Consider the following 24,906-nt stretch of genomic DNA (forward strand, 5'->3'; position numbering starts at 1 on the left):
AAACGCTTCAGGACGTTGGTCAGGGCAAATATTTTTTAGGTAACGCTTCAAAAGCACAGGCAACAAAAGCAAAAATAGGTAAATGAGATAACATCAAGCTAAAAAGATCCTGTACAGCAAAGGAAATGGCCAACAGAGTGATGAAACAACTTACAGAATGGGAGAAAATATCTGCAATTTATCTGACAAGGATTAATAACCAGAATATATAAGGAGCAACAAAAAAGCAAGTATGTGATTTTGAAATGCACAAATGATCTGATTAGACATTTCTCAAAAGACATACAAATGGTTAATTGGTATATGAAAAAATGTTCAACATTACTAATAATATTCAGGGGAATGGAAATCAAAACCATAGTAAGCTGCGCATGGTGGCTCACGCCTGTAATCCCAGGACTGGGAGGCTGAGGCAGGCAGATCACGAGGTCAGGACTTCGAGACCAGCTTAGTCAGCATAGTGAAACCCTGTGTCTACTAAAAATATTTAAAAAATTAGCTGGGCATGGCAGAGCACACCTGTAGTCCCAGCTACTCAAGTGGCTGAGGCAGGAGAACCGCTTGGACTTGGGAGGTGGAGCTTGCAGTAAGCAGAGATCACGCCACTGCACTCCAGCCTGGGCGACAGAGCAAGACTCTGTCTCAAAAAAAAAAAAGAAAAAAGATATTCTCTTACCCCAGTTAAAATGGCTATTATCAAAAAGACCATAAATAACAGATGCTGGCTACGGATGTAGAGAAAGGGACACTCTGGTACACTGTTGATGGGAATATAAATTAGTACAGCTATTACGGAAAACAGCATGGTCATTTCTCAACCACCATTTAATCCAGCACTCTCACTGCGAGGTATATACCCAGAAGAAAAGAAACCAGTATATCAAAGAGATATCTACATGCCCATGTTTATCGCACCACTATTCACCACTGCCACGATAGGGAATTAGCCTAAGCGTCCCTCAACAGACGAATAGATAAAATGTAGTATATACAGACAACAGAATATTATTTAGCCATAATGAAGCATGAAGTCCTGTCATCTGCAGCATCATGGATGAGCCTGAAGGATATCTTATGGTTTTCTTTGCAAAGTCATACTGTGCCTCCTGATATGTGACCTGCTTTCACTCATTTAATAACGCATAATGGATATACAGAATATATTTTGCCTGCTACTTTATCTTGCATTAAATGCTCTACCATAATGTGTTTATCCCATTTCTTACAGATAATCTGTTACATTCCTTGTTGGTTTTTACTAATTAAGGCTGCAATGAGCATCCCTGTACAAATATCTTCAATAACTTGTGGTAAATCTGTAGCATATGCCGGATCAAAGGATACGAATATAAAGTTGTCTTTCGAATTAGTTGCACTACTGTATTCTCCCTTACTAACTGTATAGGAGCTTCTGTTTCCTCCTATTTATTTAATCTGACAATCAAATTTGTTAAAAATATCCTTGTTGTCGATGTAATTTGCATTTTTAAGTGTGGTTGAGCATTTCTTCATAGGCTTACTGGCCCACATTTATTTCTTTTTCTTTAAACTACAATACTCACATTGTTGAGTCAGTTTCCTATTGAACACGGGCCTTTTTCTTAGTATCTATAAGAGGTTTCTTAGGTTGAAAGGACTGGAAGTTAAGATTAGTCCTTTTTCACATATGTGACAAATTTTCATCCTAGTATATCATTTATCTTCGTATTATATCTTTCAAGATTCAGAAGTTCTACAATCAAAATTTGAAGTCAAAGTCCACAAAGAAATTCTATAAAGTCACCAGCATTCTTAACCTTTTAATTTTTGTGGTGTTTTTTGGTCATGGTTAGAAAAACCTTCCCTATTAAAAATCAAAATTTTTGTTTTTTTAATTTTTAATTTTTTTTTCTTGTTTGGAGACAGGGTCTCGCTCTGTTGCCCAGGCTGGAGTGGGGTGGTACGATCTTGGCTCACTCCAGCCTTGACCTCCAGGACTCAAGCGATCTTCCCACCTCAGCCTCCTGAGTAGCTGGGACCACAGGAGGGAGGCACTACGCCCAGCTAATTTTTGCATTTTTTGTAGCGATGGAGTTGCACCATGTTTCCCAGGCTGGTTTCAAACTCCCGAGCTTAAGCTATCTGCCCAACTTGGCCTCCCAAAGTGCTGGAATTACAGGCATGAGCCACTGTGCCCAGCCCCAAAATCTTACTTTTATGGTTTCTTTTTTTTTAACCTTTGAATCTCTGCTCTAGTTGAAATGTATTGTGATGTTAGGAGTAGGGTGCATCCTTTTCTACTGAAATGTCCCATTAAATCAGGCAATTCCTCCTACTCTTTCATCTTGCCTTTTTTTTTTTTCCAGAGGGAGTCTCACCCTGTCACCCAGCTGAAGTGCAGTGGTACGATCTTGGCTTCCTGGGTTCCTTGGCAACCTCTGCTTCCTGGGTTCAAGCGATTCTCATGCCTCTGCCTCCCAAGCAGCTGTAACCACAGGCACGCACCATCACACCTGGCTAATTTTTGTATTTTTAGTAGAGGCGGGGTTTTGCCACGTTGCCCAGGCTGGTCTTGAACTCCTGACCTCAGGTGATTCGCCTGCCTGGGCCTCCAAAAGTGCTAGGATTACAGGTGTTAACCACCAGGCCTGTCCTCATCTTTTTAAGAGTCATCTATCCTTCCTTATAAATCAACCCTTTTCTACTGAAATATCCCATTAAATCAGGTAATTCCTCCTATTCTTTACTCTTGCTTTTTTTTAAGTCATATATCCTTTCTTATAATCTCTAAAACTAATTCACTCTTATTTTAGAATGGAATTGTTCTTATAAAAATGATGTTATTTTTAAAAATTAAGAGAGAGAGTTGGGTGTGGTACCTTATGCCTGTAATCCCAGCTACTCTGGAGGCTGAGATGGGAGGATTGCTGGAGACCACCACCAAGAGTCTGAGACTAGCCTAGGCAACATAGTGAGACCCAGTCTTCAAAAAGCTGTTTAAAGAAATGGTTTTAGGGTTGGGCATGGTGGCTCGGGCATGTAATCCCAGCACTTTGGGAGGCCGAGGCAGGCGGATCACCTGAGGTCAGGAGTTTGAGACCAGCCTGGCCAACATGGTGAACCCCCGCCTCTACAAAAATACAAAAATTAGCCGTACATGATGGTGGTTGCTGTAATCCCAGCTACTCAGGAGGCTGAGGTGGAAGAATCACCTGAACCAGGAGGTGGAGGTTGCAGTGAGACGAGATTGTACCATTGCACTCTAGCCTCGGTGGCAGAGCAAGACTCTGTCCCCCCCAAAAAAAAAGAAGAAATGATTTTAGCTGGGTGTGGTGATGCACACATGTAGGCCCAGCTACTCAGTAGGCTGAGGCAGGATGATCCCTGGAGCCCCGAAGTTTTGAGGATACAGTGAGCTATGATCGCACCACTGCACTCCAGCCTGGGTGACAGAGTGAGACACAGTTTCTAAAAAAACAAAAAAAGTAATACAGAAAAGTACAAAAAAGAAAAAAATCCCTATCACTCTGAAACAATCATTAAATACTAAACAAACATTATTCCAAACATCTCACTAGACATATGCTCAAAGTAAAAGATAATATATACAAAAAATTTTTTTTACGAAAATGCGATACTAATCCTGTCCCTTTAAATTTACTACATCAGAAGAAATAGAACAAACAAAGTTATAAGGTCACAAAGTAACTGACAAATGACCTGGCAAGAATTAGATCAGTTAACTTAAAAAAAAAAAAAAAGACAAAGAAAACTGGATAGATGCTTTGAAGATGAAGATTTGCATTTTAAGAGAGTAACAGTCAAGGTTTTGTGAAAATTGAGCAATCTTAACTACTTTTAGCAAAAATAATCCTCTTTTTAGTCCTGCAAAAGCAAACATGAAGTCATAGAGGCACGCTGCATGCAATTCTGTTGGAAAAGATTATTATATCCAAGAATTAGTATACAAGTATAACCTAAATTCTGTTTAAGACAAAATGGTTTTGATTTTCAAATTTTTCAAGTTATAGTACAATAAACTTTAAGTTTTAAGTTATTTGTTTTGAGTAAGTGGATTCTCTAAGTCCCTTTTTAGTCCTAAACATCATGCCCCAAGAGTCTAAAGTAGCAAATGAAACAAGGGATCAAATGATCACTTAGCCAAGTTTTCCAAATGAAGCATGAATGGATGACTGAAAGGGAACATGCTTACCTTCTCTCATAGCACCTTCAAAAAGTAGAAATTAAATCCCCAAACATTCCAGGTTTTTAAAAAAAATCATTATAAATATCCACCAGTGTGTTTCAAAACTATTTACATTTTCAAACATTTGTCAGCATTTTCTGTCATCTCTGTAAGATGGTACTTTCTACTAACTGACCTTGCTCACTCAAGTTTGATATATACAGGTTTTTGCTACTTTTTAAAAATCTAGGCCTTGATGGACATATCCCAATGTTCCCCGTAGAGTCTATTCATGAATAGGAACAGATTTCAAACATTACTACAGCATTTTCCATGTGCCATGCACTAAACAACACTCTGTGACCATATTCTCATCTACTTTCCAAACTAATAAGATCTGACACTCACAATATGAAAGTTCTTTTTCCTCCTATTCCCTTGAGGTGCCTTTATCCTGTTCATAATATATCTTTCAGGAGGTGTAGAAACCAGAGCTGCAAATAGCATTCTAGATATGAGTGCCTTGTCATTTTATAAAAATTGAAGTGTTACCAATGTCATTTTTGATGAAATTCAATGCACTACTGATCTTCCTGAATGAAATCTATATGGAAAAAACTTTCAGCTTACAAAACTGTCCACTTTTTCAAACTTAATGAATACTTACAGTTAAAAATATTATTATTGATATATAATTGTATGTATTTATAGGGTACATGTGATATTTGGTACACGCATACAATGTGTAATGGTCAAATCAGGGTATTTAGAATATCCATCACCTCAAACATTTATCATTTCTTTGTGTTGGGAACATTTCAAATCTTCTAAACCATTCTGAAATATACAATAAATTGTTGTTAACTGTAGTCACCCTATTGTGCTACTGAACAGTAAAATGTATTCCTTCTAACTATTTTTGAACTCATTAACCATCTTCTCTTCATCTTTTCCCTCTCCGACCCTTCCCAGTCTCTGGTAACTATCATTCTACTCTTTACCTCCATGAGATCAACATTTTTAGCTCCCAAATGAGAACATGTGATATTTATCTTTCTGTGCCTGGCTTAATTTCACATAATGACCTCCACTTCCATCCATGTTGCTGCAAATGACAGGATTTCATTCTTTTTATGGCTGAATAGTAGTCCATTTTGTGTGTGTGTGTGTGTGTGTGTGTATCACACTTTATCCATTCATCTGTTGATGGATATTTAAATTGATTCGATATCTTGGCCACTGTGAATAGTGCTGCAATAAACATGGAGGTGCAGGTATCCCTTTGATATTCTGATATCCTTTCTTTTGGACAGACACCCACTAATGGGATTGCTGGTGGGCAGTTCTATTTTTAGTTTTTTTGAGAAACCTGCACACTGTTTTCCATAATGGCTGTAATAATTTATATTTCCACCAATAATGTCAAATGTTCACTTTCAATGGTTACACTGATCCAGCCATTACTTAAACAATCGCCTATAAAAATAAGTAAATCGAGTATAAGAATTTTAGGCTTTATAATCAAAGGTATCATAAATCAGACAATAAAAAACACTAGTAAGCAATTCAACTATCTCAAAGTTTAACATGTTTTTTACATAAGCAATTTTCTAACCTAGAACTAAGATAATAAATGCGAAATAACTGTCTTAGTCCATTTTGTGTTGCTACAGCTGCATACCTGAGACTGGGTAATTTATGAAAAACAGAAAATAATTTCTCACAATTCTGGAGGCTGGGAAGTCCAAGATCTAGGTACTTGATCTGGTAAGGGCCTTCTTGCTACATCTCAACATGGCAGAAAGCAAAAAGGTAAGCTAAAATGCTAAACTTTTTGTGGAGGCTCTTTTTTTTTGAGACGGAGTCTCGCTTGTTGCCAGTCTCGCTTGTCGCCCAGGCTGGAATGCAGTGGTGCGATCTCAGCTCACTGCAACCTCCGCCTCCTGGGTTCAAGCAATTCTCTTGCCTCAGCCTCCCTGGTAGCTGGCATTACAGGCGCATGACACCACGCTCAGCTAATTTTTGTATTTTAGACGTGAGACGCGGTTTCCCCACGTTGGCCAGGCTGGTCTCAAACTCCTGACCTCAAGTAATCCACCTGCCTCGGCCTCCCAAAGTGCTGGGATTATAAGCATGAGCCACCATGCCCAGGCTGTGGAGGCTCTTTTATAGGGGCCTTAATCCCATGAAGGATGGAGGAGTCCTCATGGCCTAATCACCTCCTAAAGGTCCCGCCTCTCGTTATCTTCACATTGGCAACACCTGAATTTTGGAGGGGACACATTCAAACCATAGCAGTAACTGACTGAAGACATTTTAAAAATCCATTTGAAACAGACCTCAGACTATTATAAAAGCAAGTGATTTATTCACCTAAAGAGTATGGAAACGTAAATTATCCTGGAAAAAGTTATGGAAAAAAAAAGTGTACAGAAAATAAGGATATACACAATAAACATTATACTAATCAAAAAGAAGCATACAAGGTCTAGGATTAATAAAGAGAACGGTGAGCTGGGTGTTAAGAGTCCTGAAATTCAAAGGTATAATTGCCCAAACTAGCTAAATAAAGTGGGTCAAGTTATGTTATTCTGGATCTCAGTTTCCTCATCTTTAAAACGAAGACAAGGGATCAGATGTGCTCTGATTCTTCCTGCTCTAAAATTCTATAGTTCTATGTTACTTAAAACTGAGAAGCCATCTAACTTCTTTACCAAAGTGCTATCTGGTTGCAGCCTACCACCACTTTTCCCTGATTTATTATTCACCAAACAGAAACATTGCACTTTCCAGGCACTGCACTATCTTACACTAACTAGAAAGGACTAGATTCAAATTCAGACAAATAACCACTTTCAAATGACTAATGGTTCTTAAGCAGAATCTTCATTACAAAACGCTTCATACCTCTGCTATACCATATCCAACTGGGCAACAGTATAACACACACAAAAAAGAGTATTACTAAGATAGTTATGAATACTCAAAGAAATAACTTTACGGAAAATGTAGAAACCAATGCTGATGTTCAGGTTTACTCTTCAGTCTCTAGTGAGTTTGAATGCCATCCTTCAAGCCTATAAATAAGAGATTCCTTGAGATAAATGGGTACAACTTAGCAGCCCAGACCACAAAACTATATCCTATTTCTAGGAAAGAACACCAGAGCAAAACCATCTTTTCAAAGTACCATTTTCAAAGTACCATTTCCATTTTAATTACCACACAGATGAAGCCTTGTTGAGGTCTACCATACAAAGAATTTTTTAATAGTCTAAATCAAGTATTTCAGACTTCAAACATTCATAACATTTTAAAACAGGGGCAACAGAGAATCTGAGCTTTGCTTTTAACCCCATTCTCTTTATTCTATTATAAATTATACTTCCATAAAAAGATCCACTTGTATAAAACATTATTTTAATAAAGAAACATAGTAACACAAATAAATTGATCACCAAAAGTAGCTTCAGAACAATTTTTTTATCTCACCTCTACACTAGGGCTAAGGCTGCTTGGCAGTGTTTCTGAAGTCACAGTAGAGCTTGGAAGGCTGGAAATTTCCCAAGTATTCACAGGTTGAATTGGTTCAGACGGCTTTGAACGATCTATACATTTTGGATTATCCAGTAAGGTCACTTCATAAAATTCTTGAATATCTAGAAGAAGGAAAATAAAAATTCATAAGTATTTATATTTTCTAACTAAATTATGCAATGCTATAACAACATAACTCAAAAGCACAATTTTTACTCTAGATTAGTAAATCAATTCCCATCGTATAATGTACTTAAAAGGTGAATATTATCTTATTTCATTATATCACAATCATATCAGAACCTGCAGGGCACAGTGTAAAATTCATAGGCTTTTTACACTTCAAAGTCAGTGCTTGATTCAAATCCCAACTCTATCACCAACTAGCTACAAGTTCAGGCAAACTACTTAACCTCTGGTAACTTGCCTCTTACCACTGTGAATTGTTTCAAGGCTTGAGTATAATATATATAAAATGCCTAGCACTATAGCACAGAATAGGCTCCTAACAGATGGTAGCTAACATCATTACTGTGAATTCTACAGATAGGAGTTCTTACCGTTCACCACCAATATCTAAGCTGGGAATGTAAATCTCTCAAGTGGTTTTAACTGCCCTTCTAGCCAAAGCCAAAGCCAAAAAAAAGAGGAAGTTAAAATCAAAGAACTAGAAGGGCTTTCGGATATCCCCTAGTCTGAATATTTTATAAAAGTAAATTAAATATTTTATACTACTTTAGAAACAATCAGTTAAAGTCATGACAAAATTGTAAAATAAATGATAAATTTATTTATAATAGCACAGGATAATTTAAAAGATCAAATGACTTTGCAATCAGCTAGAATTATAAAAACTTAATATATTAACACTAATTATTCACGCTATTCTGAAGCTATAAGTAGCAGTTATATGCTTAGATTCACCACGCTTAGTTCCTTATTCACCAACTTGTATAATTTTGGATAAGGGAATAGTAAAAGTAGGCATTACCCTGTATAGAATAATTCATAACTGTCAGCAACATTTAGACAGAATAACTTATACTTCTTGCTTCTCATTATTTTAAAAGCATTAGTCCTTTTAAAAACAAACTTCACATAATAGAGACAAACTTAACTCCCTTTTCAGTTGTGTTTTTTTTTTTTTTTTTGAGACAGAGTCTCGTTCTGTCGCCCAGGCTGGAGTGCAGTGGTATGATCTTGGCTCACTGCAAGCTCCACCTCCTGGGCTCATGCGATTCTCCCACCTCAGCCTCCGAGTAGATGGGACTTCAGGCACGTGCCACCATGCCTGGCTAATTTTTGTATTTTTAGTAGAGACAGGGTTTCACCATGTTGGCCAGGCGGGTTTCACCATGTTGGCCAGGCAGGTCTCAACTCCTGACCTCAGGTGATCTGCCCGCTTCAGGCTCCCAAAGTGCTGGGATTACAGGCGTGGGCCACTGCACCCAGCCCCCTTTCAGTTTTAATAACCAGTGGAATTGCAAAACTTTCCAAGTAAAGGGCTGGTAAAAACTAACACTTGTACAGTGAGGATAATATTAACCTACCTCACAGGGGGTTAAGAATATTATATACACACATACGCACACACACATATGCGCTATGCATACACGCACACACACATCACACTATATAAAACAAAATCCAACTATAGCAAAACAACGCTTCAAAAGTCACATCTCTCAATACTATTTTATCAGCAATTGTCAAATTTACTACCTAGTAGAAAATGATAGTCTTTCAATAAACCTATGCAAAAATTTAACTTGAGTACAACTCTAACTTAAATCTTCACCATGAAAACGTAAAGAAAATGGGAGCACAGAGGGGTAGTCAAGAGACTGCCAATAGCTACAAGTGATTCTATATTCATCTGAAGATCCAGAAAGCTTACCAAATACCAAAGAATTGAAATCACCTATTACATTTTTATTTACTACCCTGTGAAAAATTATTTTCTTTGAAAATAATGATGCACTACAGCAAGCAAGAAGAGAAAACAAGAAAATGCAGGAATACTAAAATATGTATTAGGAAAAAATTAGATTTTGGTTGATTCACAACTGAAAACATTAATTTTGTTGAAACCTACTAGGTCAATCTTATCACAGTCTATTCTTCATTCTCCAATCCTAATCTGCAAGTGCTTTCCCTTTTGGCCCAAACTGGGTCTCCACAAGTCCAATTCCTGAACACAGATCTAAATAAGGCCACAAAAAGCTCTAACATGTACACTAAGAAGCTTTCAAAAATCAAACTTGAAGAAAAGCAGTTAGGTCCAACAGAATAGGCCCAGAATCATTCTTATCTATTAGAAAAAAAAAAACTGGAAATCTCCAAGATCACACATTTCAGAAGCCTTCAAATATACAATTTTCTTTTACATAAAAACTTTTCATTACCTTTGTTATTTTCTTGCTAGAATTCAAAGTTTGCAAACAATGGGAGTAAAGGGAAAGTGTAGAATCCCAGAAATACTCTCAAAGGGGGTGAGGAATGGGAGAAAGGGAACTTTCAAATAGGCAAAGAAATGTTCTAGCTTTTGGTGACAACTTACATAATCTTAAACAGAGAACCCACAAGCCAAGAAACATTTCTCAAACTAAAGAAATAAGGCAATACTAACTTAGAGTAGAAAATCTAAATACAGGCCCAAGAGTATGTAATAATTTAACATAATAACGGTGACATTTCTAATCTATGAGAAGATAATAATTTTATTTGATGGGGAAAAGAGAATGAAAAGACAAGCCACAGACAGAGAGAAAATACTGGCAAAACACATACCCAATAAAGGACTAATATTCAAGTGGACAGAAAATTCTTTAAGACTCAACAATAAGAAGACAATCCAATAAAAAAATAGGCAAAAGATACAAACAGACACTTCACCAAAGACAGAGACGGCAAATGAGCATACATCAAATATCACTAGGGAATTTCAAATTAAAACAAGATACTACTACACACCTATTAGAATGACTAAAATCCAAAGCACCAACACTACCAAATGCTGGTGAGGACACAGGGCAACACATTGCTGACAGGAATGCAAAATGGTACAACCACTTTGGAAGGCACTTGTGGCATTTCTTAAAAACTATACATACTCATACTGTATGCTCCAGCAACTGCGCTCCTTGGTATTCACCCAAACAAGCTGAAAACTTCAGTCAACTCAAGATCCTGCACACAAACGCTTGTAGTAGCTTTATACTAACTGATAAAACTTTGAAGCAACCAATATTTTCTTTAACAGGTGAGTAGATAAACTGTAGTATGTCCACACAATGGAATACTATTCAGTCATAAAAAGATACGAGCTATTAGGTATGAAAAGGCATAGAGGAACCGTAAATATCTTACTAAGTGAAAAAAGCCAATCTAAAAAGGTTACATACTTATGATTCCAATTATGACATTCTAGAAAAGGCAAAGCTATGGAGACAGTAAAAAGATCAGTAGTTTCCAGGAGTTTGTGTGGGGGGTGTAGAAGTGGAGTATGGGGGAAGAAGAAAAGCACACAGGATTTTTAGGGTGGTGAAAAACAAAAGCGGTCTCCAACCTTTTTGGCACCAAAGACCGGTTTTATGGAAGACAATTTTTCCATGGATAAGAGGGTGGGGGAGCTTCTGGGGTGAAACTGTCCCACCTCGGATCATCAGGCATTAGATTCTCTCATAAGGAGTGCACAATCTAGATCCTTCGCATGCGCAATTCACAACAGGGTTCATGCTCCTGTGAGAATGTAACACCGCTACTGACCTGACAGGAGGCAGAGCTCAGGTGGCAATCGCTCGCCTGCCGCTCAGGTACAGGTCTGTGGCATGGGAGTTGGGGACCCCTGCTGTACAATACTGCAATAGTGGATGTGTGTCAAAGCAAAAAATGTGCACATCAGATTTGTCAATGTACAATGCAGAGTGACTACTAATGTAAAGTATAGGCTTAGCTAATGACAATATATTAATATTGGCTTATCAATTTTAACAAATATACCACACTAATGCAAGGTTTTTTTTGTTTTTGAGACAGGGTTACTCAGGCTGGAGTGCAATGGTATGATCACGCTCATTGCAGCTGTGATCTCCCTGGCTCAAGCAATTGTACCACCTTGGCCTCCTCAAGTGCTGGGATTATATGCAAGAGCCACCTGAGCCCAGTCTTTTTTTTTTTTTTTTTTTTTAAAGAGACAGAGTCTCACTCTGTCACTCAAGCTGCAGTACAGTAGTGCCTTGACCTCCTGGGCTCAACAAATCCTCCTACCTCAGGCTCCCAAGTAGCTGGGATGACAGGTGCATGCCACCATGCCTGGTTAAATTTTTTTTTTTCTAAGACAGGGTCTTACTATGTTGCCCAGGCTGGTCTCAAACTCTGGGCTCAAGGATCCTCCCACCCTGGCCTCCCAAAATGTTGGGATTACATGCGTGAGCCACCACACACGGCCTGCAAGATGGAAAAGGGAAGTGGGGGTTTGGGATATGGGAACTGTACTTTCCACTCAATTCTTCTGTAAATTCAAAACTCCTGAAAAAATCTATTAATTTTTTAAACTGCATGAGGGATAAATAAATCTATATTAAAAGGCAATCTCATACTTTATATCAAGATAATTTCCAAATACATTAAAATGTTAAAAAAATTCTTGAAAGAATTTGAATACAGGTGAACATTTTTACAATCTTGGCAATAGATTATAATAATCTTGGGGCTTAGAGTATTGGAGATGTTTCCAAACATGTTATTAAGGGCAGAAAGCACTATATTGATAAAGAAAAATACTGATAAACCTAACCATATATATATATATATATATATATATGTTTTCTTTAAAATCCAAGTTTAAAAGCAAATAACACGAGAAGTTATCTGCAATTTACATGGCAGAGTTGATAAGCCTAATGTAGATTTTATACCTCTAAGAAAAAGGTAAAAGGAGGAGGAAGGGGCACAAATTAAACAGATAATTTACAAAAGAAATTAAAATAAAGACTTTCTTACAGCTTTGGTTATTTAATCAACAAAATGCACAATAAAACATAAAAATGACTAAAGGTATATTCCATATATCAGAGCAGAAAATATTTAAAAGATAGGTAATACTCTGTATTGTTTAAGGTATGGTGAATTGGTCATTCTTCCACATACTTCCTAAAAAATAAATAAAACATTCCTAAGGGTATTTAACAAATTACATCAATAGCCTTAAAATCCACACTCCCTTTGACCAAAGAATTCATTTCTACGAGTTTGTCCTAAGAATAAAGAATTGAAACAAAAATGCACATGCAAATACGATATTTATAATTCACAAAAATTACAAACCTAAATGCTCCTAGGAAACCATTTAAAAAACCACAGAAAATCTATATAGGCCAGGTGCAGTGGCTCACACCTGTAATCCCAGCACTTTGGGAGCCTGAAGCAGGCAGATCACGAGGTCAAGAGATGGAGACCATCCTGGCCAACATGGTGAAACCCTGTCTCTACTAAAAATGCAAAAACTAGCTGGGCATGGTGGTGCACACCTGTAACCCCAGCTACTCAGGAGGCTGAGGCAGGAGAATCACTTGAACCCAGGAGGCAGAGGTAGCAGTGAGCCGAGATTGCGCCACTACACTCCAGCCCGGCGACAGATCAAGACTCCGTCTCAAAAAAAAAAAAACAGGAAAAAAAAATCTATATAAACAGTCACTTAAAATGGTACAAATCTGGCCGGGCACGGTAGTTCATGCATGTAATCTCAGCACTTCAAGAGGCTGAGGTGGGCGGATTACCTGAGGTCAGGAGTTCGAGACCAGCCTAACATGAAGAAACCCTGTCTCTATTAAAAATACAAAATTAGCCGGGCGTGGTGGCACATGCCTGTAATCCCAGCTATTCAGGAGGCTGAGGCAAGAGAATGGCTTGAACCTAGGAGGCGAAGGTTGTGGTGAGCTGAGATCAAGCCATTGTACGCCAGCCTGGGCAACAAGACCGAAACTCCATCTCAAAAAAAAAAAAAAATACATACATACACACATAAAATGGTATAAATCTACTGACATGGAAAGACATTTGTTGATAAACTTTAGAAGATGAAAACAGTATGTATAGTACAGAGAAACCACACTCTTCACACTTACACAACTGCAGTATACCTCCCCCACAAAAAACGGCAACTCTGTCTACCCAATAAGTGACTGTCAAAAATTAAAAAATGAGAAGGAAGAAGATTCTTCCTTTAGGTAGTCTGAATTTTCATGTCTCTCTCAAAATGTGAGCATCTTGCTATATCTCACTGTGCTGAGTGTGATTCTATAATTACGTGTTTTTAGTACAAGAAGTCAAACAAGCCAGTGGCTTCGTCGAGGGCTCAAGTGAAGAAATCATTCCTTTCCACTAGAGGAAAAAAAACAATTGTGCTGTAATTAACAAGAGCTAGTGTTAAATTTCTGAAGGCTTTTCAGGGATAATTTTAACTAGATGAGGTTTTTCACCTTACGTGCTGATTTTAAGTATCAATTCTCATGTAGGAAATAACTGTTTTACTTAGAAGTTTGTTCTGCAAAATGAAGGTGGGGGGTGGTGTGTGTGTGCGTGTATACACGCACACACACACACACACACAAATAACATTCCAGGATATTCATCCCATGGATGAAGTAGGAGGTAACCTCTGGTGTGAGGATTTTCTTACGGTATTTTACATATAATAATCTGATCTCAAATGTTTTATATAGAACATGCATCATTTTTATAATAAATTTATTTTGGAGGGTTACAGGAAAGGCAACTAGAAAGCTGAAGGACATTGAAATATAACCCTACCATTTCAGAGGAAAAAAATTCTTTCAGTTCATTTACTAAAAGCAAGTATGATTATTCAGACAATACCCAATTGAGTAATCAAAATTAACATCATCAGTGAAGGGCAGATGACATACTAAGATATACTACAATAGTCAAATCTACTCAAGCACAAATACTCTTTCTTCTAAACCAATGTTCATTTAAAAAGTCATTTTTGATCCCTAGAAGAAAGAATATCCTATAAAATTTAAAAGTTTGTATTATTGTTTCACACACTAAAGAAAGGAAAGATGTCAAGCTAGTAGGCAAAAATAAATTACTTCAACACTAGATACTATTAGACTAACAATCATACATGACTCACAAGCATATTCCGTAAAACAAGGTGTGTACTAAAAGGAACCAGAGCTTCTCAGAGAAATGGCTGATTCCAGGGCTGGGGCAGGAAAGGTATGAGATAAACCTGGAACATCTTGTTATGCCAAAAATTAAGAAAGTGCTCCAAAAAATGATGAGGGCATGTCGTAAGGACACAAGCTTGAAAGGGCCCCCACTGGATCACTCAGAGCACAAATATCATTAAGGATGGTAATAAATGATAGGTCACTGAAAAAAAAACAGGTATCTGCAAGTTCATGAAAGACACGGGGAAAAAAAGATAGAAGGAAGGCTCTCGATTAGAATAAAATGCAAAGTGTTAACTGGTAAACCTAGGAGTGTTACTGTTAGAAACCTTACTTTTCAACAACCATATTATAAACCAGTTCAAGAATCATCAATAGATGCTAAATATGGGTGGAAATTTTGCTAAGCAGTAGGATACGTACATGGTGTTAAAGTATCTCCCCCGCATATTGCCTATAAGCCACAAGGGGTAAAAAACAATGACTATAGGATACAGAATTCAGACAACACCCAACGAGGTAATCAAAATCAGTATCATCAATGAAGAGCAGATGACTCTGTGTACCTCTGGATGTGCAGAATCCTAAGCCAGGAATACATAACCTGAATCTAATCACAAGCAAACATCAGACAAACCCAAAATGAGAAAATTATATTAAAAAAAGTAAGAGTGGAAGGAACTGCGTTTTTCAAAATCATCAATCTCAGCTGGGCGCAGTGGCTCACGCCTGTAATCCCAGAACTTTGGGAAGCTGAGCCAGGCTGACTGCTTTGAGCTCAGCTCAGGAGTTCGAGACCAGCCTGGGCAACAACTGTCTCTAGAAAAAATTAGCCAGGCGTGGGGGCTCACACCTGTAGTCCCAGCTACTCAGGAGGCTGAGGCAGGAGGATTGCTTGAGCCTGGGAAGCAGAGGTTGCAGTGAGCCACCACTGCACTCCAGCCTGGGTGGCAGAGCGAGACCCTGTCTCCAAATAATAAAAAAAAAAGCCTCACAAAAGACAAAGAAAGGCTGTGGAAATGTGCCCTAAGTAAAGAGACGTGACAACTAACGGTAATATCTGGTCCAAGTCTGGATTCTGCACTGAGGAAAAATATGACCCTACAGAGAGGAAATGGCTTAGAGGCAACATTTAGATGCTTTTACAACTCTGATTCCAAAGTTCTAAAGAGAATTCAACCAGATTCAACATAATCAAAACACTGCTTTAGAGCAGTAGTAAGCAAACTATTAGCAAATAACTCAATCTAATTAAATCAAAACCATCAAGTGAAAAGTTACTAAAAAATTCTCCTTCAATTTCAGAAAGTTTTAGCCAACGATGTGATCTATATCCTGTTTTCCTTACTCAAATCTAGCCTGCAACGTTACACACACACACACACACAGTTAGCAAGAGACTAAAATGTAACATCAGTGGGACCAAAATAATGCAAGAGAAATTTAAGAAATTTTGACATTTTACCACTATAGCTGGAAGATTTCAAACCCTAATTACTAAACACACTGTTTTCAAAATGTGTGAATTCCATCATCATAAACATAATTCATCATTATAAATATTTTCCTTCAAAGTGACATTCAAAGACTAACCCTAAAGATCGCTATCTGTCTTAAGCATGCTTGTCATTTAGTTATCTTTATTAAAGTACTCAGTTCTGAAAAACAATGATAAACAATATCCCAATGGTTGACGGCAAGAAGTATCTATGGATTCAGATTAGTTCAATTTCTGGCTCCACAACGTAGCATCTGAGGATCCAAAGGCAACACTGGTTATTTCTCAGTGCTTCAGTTTTCCAGTCTATAAAACAGCACAAACACCTCATACAGGTGAATGTACACCTCACAGGATTACAATGACTAAATGATATATTTGTATTAGCACATAGAAAGTGCTCAATAAATGTTGGTTATTATGTTTTACATACACATGAAGAGGAGTCATATACTCACACTTACTAGGATGGCTATTATCAAAAAAAGAAAGGAAAAAAATTAAGCATCGGCAAGGATGTGGAGAAACTGGAAATCCTGTGTGCTGCTGGTGAGACTGTAAAATGCTGCAATCACTATGGAAAACATTATGGTGGGCCCTCAAAAAATTAAAAATGTAACTGCCATATGATCCCACAATCCTACTTCTGGGTAAATATCCAAAAGAACTGAAAGCAGGGTCTTGAGGAAATATTTGCACACTCATGTTCCTAACAGCATTATTCACAACAGCCAGGAGGAGGAAGCAACCCAACTGTCCATCAATGGATGGCTAGATAAAATGCGGTATATACATACAATGGAATATTATTCGGCCTCAAAAAGGAAGCAAATCCTGTCAACAGCTACAACATGGACTCTACACTAAGTGAAATAAGCCAGTCGCAAAAAGACAAATACTTCTATGAGGTTTCTAACATGATCAAATTCACTGAAACAGAAAGCAGCACGGTGGTCACAAGGGGCTGGGAAGTGAGAGGAAAGGGGAGCAGTTGTTTATTCGGTATAGGATTTCAGTTTTGCAAGACGGAAGTGTTCTGAAGATTTGTTTCACAACAATATGAATACATTTCACACTCCTGAACTGTACATTTAAAGATGGTGAAGATGGTAAAGGGGTCATACTTTTGAAACTAGTATCTATAAATAAAGATAGGGTAATGTCCTTTTATAAGGGCTACTGAAACTATTAGAGTTTAATAGAGTGGCAACAAATGAACTGGTAACTAAAATCATAAATGGACAGTATTATTACATAATCCACTTTCATTTTGAAATATCTGCAGAAATAAAACACTGCATTAAAATAAGCTTATTTAGGCCGGGCGCGGTGGCTCACGCTTGTAATCCCAGCACTTTGGGAGGCCGAGGCGGGCGGATCACGAGGTCAGGAGATCGAGACCACGGTGAAACCCCGTCTCTACTAAAAATACAAAAAAAAAAAAAAAAAAAAATTGGCAGGGCGTGGTGGCGGGCACCTGTAGTCCCAGCTACTCGGAGAGGCTGAGGCAGGAGAATGGCGTGAACCCGGGAGGCGGAGCTTGCAGTGAGCCGAGATCGCGCCACTGCACTCCAGCCTGGGCGACAGAGCGAGACTCTGTCTCAAAAAAAAAAAAAATAAATAAATAAAATAAGCTTATTTATCGCAGACAAAATATACAAATCACATGACTCAACTCACTCAAGTCTCTAAAGCCAGCCTAATCTTGGGCCCCAATTTTTCTTGTGCACAAGGAAAGCAGATGAGTTCTCTGATCCTGTAAGAAATAACTGCAGGGGTTTAGACTGGTATGAAGTCTCTATGGACTACCAGTGTCACCTCAGATCCCACACACCTTAGAATCATGAATGAACTGAAATCACTATGGACCTGAACACCTGGGCTCTGATTATAATCAAACCATATCCCGTCTACTCACAAAATTTTCAAACTTAAGCACAACAAATTGGAATACAAAAGCAAGTTTTCAAATTGCTCTCACCTAAATCACAGAGTGAAATTAAGCAGACTTTTCCTTTATACAAAAATAATCACCAGATATGTTTTGGGAGTAAATTTTAAACAAATGTGCAGTTCATGGACTTTTGTTAAGATACAACTTTAAATATTCAGCTCTAAAGAAACAATATATCAGCTGAAACTCAGAAGTTAGTAAAAACTTTTCTGTTTTCAATAATTTTTAAATCTTTAAGCCATCCTTCAAAGATACTACCAAGTATCTATCAGCACTAGACCAATGATTTCCATATTTAATTAAATTGCGAGTATCAATTATAAAATGCAGTATTTCATGTGTCGGAACACAAAAACACTGTCAATTAAAAATGACATATACCAGATATTGAAACATTTAAAAATTGGTATTTTAGAACAAATATAATACAGTATGTACACGCCTGTCCCTCTGAATAATCCAAATGTACAGGAAGCTAATCTATGTATCAACTATGTGGGGACACCAAACCCCTAGAGACTCACTCCAACTGTTTCAAATGCACAAAAAGTCAATATAAGCCACCAGTCCAAAGATCAATCAATCAATGATCAATGCAGACGGAAAATCCAAAGACACTCCAAAGGCACCCCAAACAGATAACTAGGTAACTCACTACGGCCTAAACAAGTCATTTCCACATTAAGGAAGTCACAAATCTAAGCACTAAATGACTTTCAAACAGCTCAGGTGGTCAAGACCCCCGTTCTCCTTTAAGCCAATGGTCCACAGGTACCAACTCAGAAGACAGAGTGCCACTTACTGAGAGAAAAAAACCTTTCAGTAAGTGGCACTCTGTCTTCTGAGTTGGATTTTTCTGCAAACACTATGGACACAATGAACTGGTTTAGCTTAGGGCAATTTACCAGCTATTTCAAAACAATGGTAGAGTTGCAAAATACAAAGAAAATCTTATCAGACTAAACATTTTCAAACTAAGTATTAAAAGTTATTCAGGAAACACAAGAGAATGCATTTATTCCGTAGTATCAACAATTATAGAATGGAAACACACAGAACCTCTATTAAACGTATCTATTTCAAAACTCCTAAAATCTATTACTTGTCTTACACCAAAATCTGATATAGTACCACATCCTATAAAACATTAAATACAAGTAAATCTAAATGTCAAAGTAAATTCACAACCAATGAAATCAGAAGATTCACAAATATAAACTTGGTAATTAGGAAGCTAACTCTAAGCCAGACGCGGTGGCTCACGCCTGTAATCCCAACATTTTGGGAGGCCGAGGCGGGTGGATCACGAGGTCAGGAAATCAAGACCATCCTGGCTAACACAGTGAAACCCCGTCTTTACTAAAAATACAATACCAAAAAAAAAAAAAAAAAAAAATTAGCCGGACGTGATGGCGGGCGCCTTTGGTCCCAGCTACTCGGGAGGCTGAGGCAGGAGAATGGCGTGAACCTGGGAGGCGGAGCTTGCAGTGAGTGGAGATCCCGCCACTGCACTCCAGCCTGGGCGACAGCGTGAGACTCTGCCTCAAAAAAAAAAAAAAAAAAAAAAAAAGAAAAGCTAACTCTTTCGAAGTTCAATTGTACATAAGAATAGACACATTCAAAACAGGCAAGGCAGAATAGGTCAAAAATGTCTCTGAACATAGCAAACCCATCCCCAATCTAGACAGAAATATAAATGTAGATCCTGTTATTTCATTAACGATTTAATTTTCTTAAGTTACAGCCTTCACACAAAGAAAAGTCTGCAGTCTATCTGCCTATCTATACATATATGTGTATATATATATCTCTATACTGTTGCGAACAAACATACGTTTTTTCGCAACAGTAACCGCACCAAATTACTAGGCTCAACGTTGATTTAGAAAACAAATAATTAAAAAATGCTTTTTGCTGTTTTTCCAGAGGAATCCAATTTGATCATCCATTTGGACCTTAAACCTCAGAAATTTAAATGTGTAAAAAATGTCCATTAATGTAAACAAAAATGGCAAAATGTTAATTTCTGGAGCTAGGAAACAGTTAAAAGGCAGTTCATTACACTGTGCTCTGTATTCTTATGTTTTTAAAAGTCTATTAAAACGTTAAATTTTTCAAAATTGTTCAGGTGCATCAAGTGGTCTTTACAAAAATCTTTCATTCTAAAACAGTAGAGAGCATCCATTTATGAATAATATACTTGACAGACACACTGACTTGAAGGTAGTCTTCAAATCACACCAACAATTACTCTATCAACAGACAGATGTAAGGCCATATCTGACTGGAAGTTACTGAAGAAATAAATGTAATACAATTAAGTATATGTCTTCTTATGTGAAAATGTTATATAGTTGATAACTAAAAAAAAAAAACTTCATTCTTAGAATTGGAAGAGACAAACTTTCTAGTTCGGTGGTTTGCAAATTTTTTGAGGTACCTGGACAAAAGAGCCAGACAAGTCACCTTGTTTTATACATGGGGGATTATACACAAAATACTAGATGATGCTTTTAAAAATGATTTATCTACTTAAAAAAGGCTTTAAACCCATTCTGCCATTTCACCAGCTACATTCTACAGCTAATATGGTGGCATAGAAAAGATTAAATGACTTGGGATATATCATTCAACTAGTGGCAAAAGAACTCAGGACTCTTATTTGTCCAGTTCTTTCAAACAATGCACCACTTCAAATTAAGTTACAATTAAGAATAAAACTTTCCATTTTCTTGCCTGTAAAATACGGTTATTAGACAAGATCATCTCTAAGATCATTTTCCAGGTCTAAAATTCTGACTCCATGAATGTCAAGTTCAAACAGAAGTCTACATTAAGGCACTGAATGTTCTTAAACACAGCAGCACCCTTCACACACTTTCAATGACTTCAGAGACGTACAAGCCAAATACAGAAACAAGCTCACAGTAACTCAGTCATACCTTTTAGGTCCTTAAACATTTGTGCAACATCTTTTAATAGTTAATGCTATTAAGATGTGAAACAATGTTCTCAAAAGCCACTGAAATAATACTGAAAGTTTTTTGGCTACTAGTTATGTTAAGAAAGAATACTGGCCTATGAAAAACACACAACTCACTGAAGATGTTCAAGTTACCGAATGCCTCAGAAAATTAAGTACATCGTTTTCTTAAGTTTAAAATAAATGAATTCAGAGGAACATAAAGCCTAGCTGGCATAATAGTTACAAAGTTTTAATTCCCACCTATTAAAGCCTGAAAGAGGTTGCTCTGAAATATGTTAATAACCCGTTCTATGGAACTTCTGAGCTGTCTGTCTTCAGTTTGGCTTAGTTTTGAACGATATTCTTCCAAAAGGTGCAATGCTCTCTGGGTATCTGAGAAGAAAAAGCAGAACCTGATTAAAACTCTCTATTTACAAAAAAAAGTATCACATACTAGTGCAAATAATTCTGCATGACATCTAAATAGTTCCGCAAATCCTTCAGGTCAACTGATGTCACTATGTTCATGTACATATATTCCTTAGAATGACCAAAAAATAAAAAAAAAACTAAAGAAAGACAAGAAAAATTTAAACCTATATCACATTAGAAAACGGAGGAGAGTGAGCAGTTTGGAATAAATGTGTACTGGTAGTTTGCCAAAGTAAAAGATCAAAGTATTAGCAACAGTTTCAGATTACCTGATATGCAAAAGCAGATTATCTACAATTTGTTATTATAATCCAAATTTTTAACATTTCAAAATACAAATTCTTAGTGTCCCACAGTTGCTCACAGAATAGTGCTTAGTAAGAATGATAAAGTGAAATACTAAAACACCAATTCGGAGTTACTAACGACATGTGTATGGGGGGTTAACTGCCTCTCTTAATCACTAGAAAAATGTTAAGAAAGTTTAACAAACATTTTCGTGTTTCCATCTTCTGAAATGATATGAGGCTTAGATTCCCTAAGCAATAAAGCTAGGACCGTGCTGTCTCATCAAAGTTACACAAACGATTCTAAAACGGCAATCAAAAAACTGACATACGGAAAAGCAAATGACATCGACAACAGAGTTACGGAATAAACTCTCACCTTGCTTCCGGACCGGCATTTTTCTCTAGAATCAGGAAGAGGGCACACACCTTTAAAAACACACAACAGAAAGGAAAAAGGATAGCATCATGTTAAACTAGCATTTCCCCCCATCGAAACAGAAAACCCTCGCAGCCCTATTTGAAAACCCCACGTTCCAAAGTTTTACCAAGTCAAAGAAAGAGTCTCAAAACGCAGCAGTTGTCTGTCAATGTGGAAAGCTTTTCCTTGGAGTGGGTACCCCTCCAAATTAAGAACAGACAGAAGTCGGCTTCCAAACTCTCCTCGAAAGCGTCCCCCTCCCCAAAGAGCCTAGACCTGAGGCCGCCTCTTCCCCCACTCAAGTATCCAAACTCCCCACCTGCTACTGGGTACGGACGGGTGAAGCGCTCCGACCCTTGGCCCCCGAGCCAGGAGCGGCCGCAGAGCGCTGGGAGGGGACCGGCGGGACTGGCCGCCCGCCCTGCTCGGGCCCCCTCCTCTCGCTTGCCTTTCTCCTTGCTCGCTGCCTCCGGGCTGCTCCAGCTGAGGCCGGACAGGGCAGCGGCCGCTCTCCGCGACGCCCTCGCGCCCCGCATGCACACCTCCGCGGGCCCCCACACCTGCGGCGCCGCCACAAAGTTCCCGCGAGCGGCGTGCGCTCGGAACTGGGGTGCGCTCCGGCCAGACCCGGAGCAGCTCCCCAGCCCGGCCCCGCTCCACGTACCCCCGCCCCGCCCGGGGCCCGCGGAGCCGAGCGGAGGGGGTGAAGGGACGGGGGAGGAGCTCCCCTGGGCCGCCGCACCCCCGTGGCCTCGTCCTCCTTCTCGGCCGCGCCGCCTCCTCGCTCGCCGCGGTCCCCCGGCCCGCTCGCCCAGTTGCCGCCTGCCCGCCCCACCCCCGGAACCTCGCCTCCTTCCGCGCCCCCAACCGCTCTCCCCCCAAACTTTCCGCCAAGATGGCGGCCCCCGAGCTGGCCTGCCGCGCTCCCACGTGACCGCCTTCCCCGCGCTCTCAGCCAATGGGAAGTGAGGAGGCGGCTCGCGCCGAGCCCGGGGCTCCCCGCGCTGCTACCTTCGGGTTGGAAGGGGGAGGCGGGTCGGGAGAGGGCTGAGGAACGGAAGGGGGACCGGGGGAACATCCTAAGGGAACCTCTTCGCTTAAAAGGGCGGCCGCTGAAGTGGCTCTGAGAACAAAGGAGTTAACACTCGGACTCCACAGGTGGCCCGGGGTGGCCCTGGAGGAGCCCGCCTTTACCTTGCCCTAGCCCACCGGCGTGTCCCGCAGTTCCGAGCTAAACGCGCCAGGCCGGGAAGGCTCGGGCTGTCTGAAGAGAGGCGTGACCTCGCCTACACCAGATCCAAGGCGCACATTCCGAGACACCCCTTAACCTCACTCAACACGGGCCGTTTCCAACTCCGCGGCAGAGACAGCGCCTGGCGACCCCGGGGGTAGATCCCCACCGGGGAAAAGCCGCCTTAAGGAGGAGCCAACTGTACCTCCCAGGGGGCGGGGAGGGCGGGGCCTGGGCGAGGGAGAGGGAGGAGTTCGGGGAGGGGTGCCAACTCTGCATTGCCTTCCACTCCAGGCTGATTGTTAAGTTACTATTCGCCCCTTAGTAATAGGCTTGGGGGGAGGGGTTTCATTAAAGAAGGACATATGAAATAGAGACACTGGTTAATCTGGCAAGAGTTTGAGGGTTACAGTACAAGATTTTTAAGCGTAAGTGATTAATTCTAAGTATGGTATACTTAAGGGTGGGGAGAGAAGGTTTGTTCATTCATTCGCTCGTTCATTCATTCATTCCCCCAAGCCTGCGTCCCAGCCCGGTCAGCATCGCAGGTGTTACCCAAACTCTGACGGTCCCTTTAAGAACTCACCTGGAGTCGCGCCCTCCGAAGCTGAGCCGCCCTCAGCCAGCGCTGCAGGTTTGTTTCCTGCGCACGTCCGGGCGGAACTACGGGCCGGCTGGGACCCCGCTCCCGGTCTGAGCCACCCAGGTTATAGAAGGGGAATGGCGGGAAGCTCTCCAAGTCACTGCCCAGGTCTTCGAAACTCCTCTGGGTGACAAGGACCTCCGTATTCGGAGGTCCAGAGAGAATTTGCCCAAAGTTACCCCGAGTGAGTGACAGAACTGGAAACCCGCAGATCCTGTCTTTCAAAACCGGAAGGCTCTTCCCAGTAAACCTGACTCTGACTGAGGCCGTATCCATTGGCTCCTACAGGGAAGGCCGAGGAGCCTCGTGTTGTAACCTTAACAGCTACTCAGGGGTATACTGACCACTGGTTTTACTTTCGGATTGCACCTTAGAATCCTAACTTACAGTAAGGAGCCACCGACTTTAGAACCTATCTAGGACAAGGAACCGAGGTCCAGAAAAGGGAAGCAACTTGTCCAAGGACATAGACGCTAATCAGTAATAGAGCAGCCGAGAACTCAGGTCTCCTAGCTCCAGTCCAGGGCTCTTTCTATTGTAATTTTGGACAACTTGACAGAGAGGTATGTTGGTA

At 39.6% G+C, this 24,906-nt stretch overlaps 1 protein-coding gene across 20 annotated transcripts in view; it reads right to left on the reverse strand.

The window, feature by feature from the left end:
* The window catches only part of DLG1 (discs large MAGUK scaffold protein 1), a 277,635-nt gene extending 253,736 nt beyond the window's left edge, over positions 1-23,899 (reverse strand). For 5 of the 20 annotated variants that reach the window (XM_063622154.1, XM_063622150.1, XM_063622151.1 and 2 more), the window contains exons 1-4: positions 23,653-23,882; positions 22,417-22,466; positions 21,580-21,711; positions 7,658-7,824 (exon numbers count right to left, since the gene is read on the reverse strand). In XM_063622154.1, the coding sequence (XP_063478224.1) occupies positions 7,658-7,824; positions 21,580-21,711; positions 22,417-22,435 (318 nt within the window). In that variant the 5' untranslated portion in view covers positions 22,436-22,466; positions 23,653-23,882. Of the gene's footprint in view, positions 1-7,657; positions 7,825-14,012; positions 14,087-21,579; positions 21,712-22,416; positions 22,467-22,585; positions 22,660-22,777; positions 23,117-23,652 lie in introns of those variants that run through there. The other 15 variants (XM_063622147.1, XM_063622142.1, XM_063622138.1 and 12 more) reach the window with 9 other exon arrangements.
* Positions 23,900-24,906: the final 1,007 nt, after the last annotated feature.

Source organism: Symphalangus syndactylus, chromosome 17 (genome assembly GCF_028878055.3).
Source record: "Symphalangus syndactylus isolate Jambi chromosome 17, NHGRI_mSymSyn1-v2.1_pri, whole genome shotgun sequence".
NCBI lineage: Eukaryota > Metazoa > Chordata > Mammalia > Primates > Hylobatidae > Symphalangus > Symphalangus syndactylus.